The sequence below is a fragment of the Capsicum annuum genome, unplaced genomic scaffold (assembly GCF_002878395.1).
Source record: "Capsicum annuum cultivar UCD-10X-F1 unplaced genomic scaffold, UCD10Xv1.1 ctg21785, whole genome shotgun sequence".
NCBI lineage: Eukaryota > Viridiplantae > Streptophyta > Magnoliopsida > Solanales > Solanaceae > Capsicum > Capsicum annuum.
In genome coordinates this window covers 257-3,923 of record NW_025827760.1, presented here as the reverse complement: position 1 = coordinate 3,923, position 3,667 = coordinate 257, and the positions used below count along the sequence as shown (strand labels likewise).

Below are 3,667 nucleotides of genomic sequence, written 5' to 3'. Positions count from 1 at the left end.
ATCTTCCAGACCTTCCTATCTAGGGTCATGTCCTCGGTGAGCTGTAACTGTTCCATGTCCCGCCTAATCACCTCACCCCAGTACTTCTTCGGTCTACCCCTACCCCGTCTAAAACCATCCAACGCTAGCCTCTCACACCTACGGACCGGGGCATCCATGCCCCTCCTCTTCACGTGTCCGAACCATCTCAATCGTGCTTCCCGCATCTTACACTCCACTGAAGTCACACCAACCTTCTCCCGGATAGTCTCATTCCGAACTCTATCCCCTCGGGTCAGTCCACACATCCAGCGCAACATTCGCATTTCTGCCACCTTCATTCTTTGAATGTGGGAGTTCTTAACTGGCCAACACTCCGCTCCATACAGCAAGGCCGGACGGACTACCACCCTATAGAATTTGCCTTTAAGCTTGGGCGGCACCTTCTTATCACACAGCACCCCCGATGCGAGTTTCCACTTCATCCATCCCGCCCCAATACGGTGCGAGACATCCTCGTCAATCTCACCGCTACTCTGGATCACGGACCCGAGATACTTGAACTTATCCCTCTTCCCAACCTCCTGTGCTTCTAGCCTCACTACTACCTCATTCTCCCTCCTCACGTCATTAAACTTACATTCCACATACTCTGTCTTGGTTCTGCTCACCCTGAACCCTTTAGACTCCAGAGTTTGCCTCCACAACTCTAATTTGTCATTCACACCCCCTCGAGTCTCATCTATCAAGACTACAACTCTAAGATATTAATATTTACAATTAAGGCTCACAAAGACTTACCATACTAAAAAAGCTCTAAGTAGTTGAGCCTTCTGGTGGCCCCTGGTTATAGAAGCCGGAGATTTTAGCATGTTCATAAGTAGGTGGTAGTAGAGAGGATGCAACAGGATAGCAACTTAAATCACAACATTGCAGGAAATCAATACGTTTCCCAAAATTCAAAACACCAGTAAGGACACATGTTCTCTCAGAACCTAAATGCTTGGACATAGAAATGCATACACTTAAAGTTATTGCTCTGCTGACCAACTAAGCCCCTAATGACTACTAGACTTTTAAAACATAAAACAACATTAATAATGATGACAGAAGTATCTTTCGCATCAGGAAGTTAGTGATTTCCACACCTTTTTAAAAGTACAATTAGGAGCTGGCAATCATACTATGTCATTGTAGAACAATTTTTGTGGATGGTCAAACATGGACAGAACAAATCATTCAGTTAAAATTTCAGCGAACACGGGTTGTTAAGTGCTACACATTGTTAAATCAAGTAAGAACTTTGAAAGTATTAGAAAGGACAGTAAAATCATTTATGACTCTACTACTTATCTTCCATGATGCAATTTCACTTGATTTTTTTTATTTTTTACTTTAAAATATTAAAACATTATTCACATTTCAATTACTGGAAACAGAACAACAAAAACCTGAACTGAAGTTCATAAGTTACCAAAACCAAATTCGCTGCTGTTATTGCCACCTTTTGCAAGCAATTTCTGGGTCCATCCACAAAATTCAGAAAGAATCAAAGCCTTGTCGGTTGAACCAAGGAAAATTTCTAAGTCTTTGACAGTTTTTAGAATTTTGAAAGGAAGCTGTTCTGGCAACAGAGACATAACATAATGGACAGATGACAATATGTTCTGCACGCGAAGTCTTCCTGTATACTTGTAGGAGTGTGAATGATGATAATAAAATATTGTCATTCCCTCATCAGCTCCAACTGCATCTGCCAGCATTTTCTCACTGCTCCTATATAAAACCATCAGCTTCAGTGAAGCAAATCTTCCTTGATCATGAGAAACTACATCGGCCAACTCCTTCATAAGGGACCGAGATTCACCCGACCCTAATCAACAAGCAAACTCATCAGACAAAATATAGAAATGCATAAGAATCTAATGAAATATGGTTGCACCCACCTGTCCCATTTACCATTTCTCTAACAAAATAACTCATCAGCTTTCTGTATTATTAGAGCTAAAGGATGGGTGGAGGAGCAAAGTATTAAACTAAAAAAATTAGAAAGAGGAAAACTGTACAAAAGTAACAAAAATTAGTTTAACATAGGAGTCATCAACTTATTTTAAATCAACTCATAAAAAATAGTACAAGAGCGGTGAGAACTAACTGAACCATGGATGCTAATCCGGATAGGTAACAAAGTTGTAGGTAGCTAATGACAAATTGGGTGCCCTCCTTTAGAACCTTAAATTTTCTAGTGATGGCAGATTAAACCTACAAAGGATATTAAGGATTTGACAGGTTATTTTATTAAACTAAACGACAGCCTGGTGCACTAAAGCTCTTGCTATGAGTGGGGTACGGGGAAGGGCCGGATCACAAGGGCCTATTGTGTGCGGCATTACCCTGCAGTTCTGCAAGAGGTTGTTTACATAGCGTTTTATACTCTAGCACACATTTGACACTTATAGATGATTCAAATGGTTCGTAGCTCTTTGGGTCCTTTTCTCTGCAACTTGAGCTTAAGTTTCACTTTTTAGAAATAGAGGATGAAAGCATATCTTGAGTCGAGGGTCTACCGGAAACAGACTCTCTACCTCCCAAAGTAGGGGGTAAGGTCTGCGTACACACAACCCTCCCCAAACCCCACTTGTGGGGTTATATTGGGTATGTTGTTGTTGTAGAGGATGAAAGCATACAAGATATTTGCACCTACAGTTGGACCCAAGTGACAATCAGAAGTCCATATAGAGATTAAAAACAAGGAGCAATGACAAGTGGACAACCTAATTTCTAGCACATAACTCAGTTTCAATGGACAGCAGCCTTGCAGACCTCTCAAAACTTCTTCTCTTTACTGAACCAAAACCATAAAGCTTGAGTTGACAAAGTCCTTAATGTCCAGAAGTAAAACTGAATAGAATTCTGTACAATCCTTTTAGAACAAATTTTTGATTAAAGAATGCAAATAGATGAGTAGTACACCCCCAGTAATATTTAACAAACTATTCTAATTTTGAAGACAAATAAAATAAATAATTTAGATGTGAAAGAAGATGAAAGGGAATTAGGGATTACAAGGGAGCGTAACAAAAAGAAGAAGATTGGGATGGAGACGAATCTGGGAAGAGTAGTTGAGCTTCGAAAGGATCTGCCATTCGATTAAGGAATTGCTGTTGCCGCTTTCAGCAACAACCAATGGTAGTAGCAGCAGTAATAGTGCAACCACCGTTCTCATTTTCCCACCTTATTATTTACTTTCGCCCGCTGCTAACAATTTGAGTTCTACGCCCCTTTTTTTTGGATGCTTGTATTCGGTGTCGCTTAGCTCTCAATCTTTTCTTTTAGAAACAAGTCCGTGGTCTATCGGAGAAATGGCCATCATTTATTATTTCATTATTTGAACTTTCAAAAATTATATGTCCTGCACTCAATCTCAAAAAAAAAAAAAAAAAAAATACAAAAAGGACTTGGCACTAAAATTTTAGAAAATACAAACAAACCACTTTCTAGGGTGAATGGATTAACAACATATTTAGCAACCGTTTGGTCATAAAAATTATTTTTTTTCAGAGTTGGAGTTGGAGTTGAAAATGAAGTTAGAATTGGAGTTGTGTTTGACCATGTTTTTTTGAAAATATTTTTTTAAACTTTTGAAAAATCTTTTTTAAATATGATTTTATACCCTTAATTTTTAAAA

The 3,667-nt window shown here is 39.1% G+C and overlaps 1 protein-coding gene across 1 annotated transcript; it reads right to left on the bottom strand.

Annotated features, from left to right (window-relative positions):
* Window positions 1-758: 758 nt before the first annotated feature.
* On the bottom strand, window positions 759-3,360 carry LOC124890662. The gene is made up of 2 exons (XM_047402450.1): window positions 3,046-3,360; window positions 759-1,852 (listed from the first exon to the last, which is right to left on the bottom strand). Exons 1-2 carry the CDS (start codon window positions 3,203-3,205, stop codon window positions 1,443-1,445), a joined length of 570 nt encoding a protein of 189 aa, XP_047258406.1. The 5' UTR covers window positions 3,206-3,360; the 3' UTR covers window positions 759-1,442.
* Window positions 3,361-3,667: the final 307 nt, after the last annotated feature.

Excerpts from the sequence above, each read along its gene's own strand:
- LOC124890662 (XM_047402450.1), bottom strand. The coding sequence starts at position 3,205 with ATGAGAACGGTGGTTGCACTATTACTGCTGCTACTACCATTGGTTGTT. Across the intron at positions 1,853-3,045 it reads TCTTTTTGTTACGCTCCCTT|GGTCGGGTGAATCTCGGTCC; the intron begins GTAATCCCTAAT and ends CTTGTTGATTAG.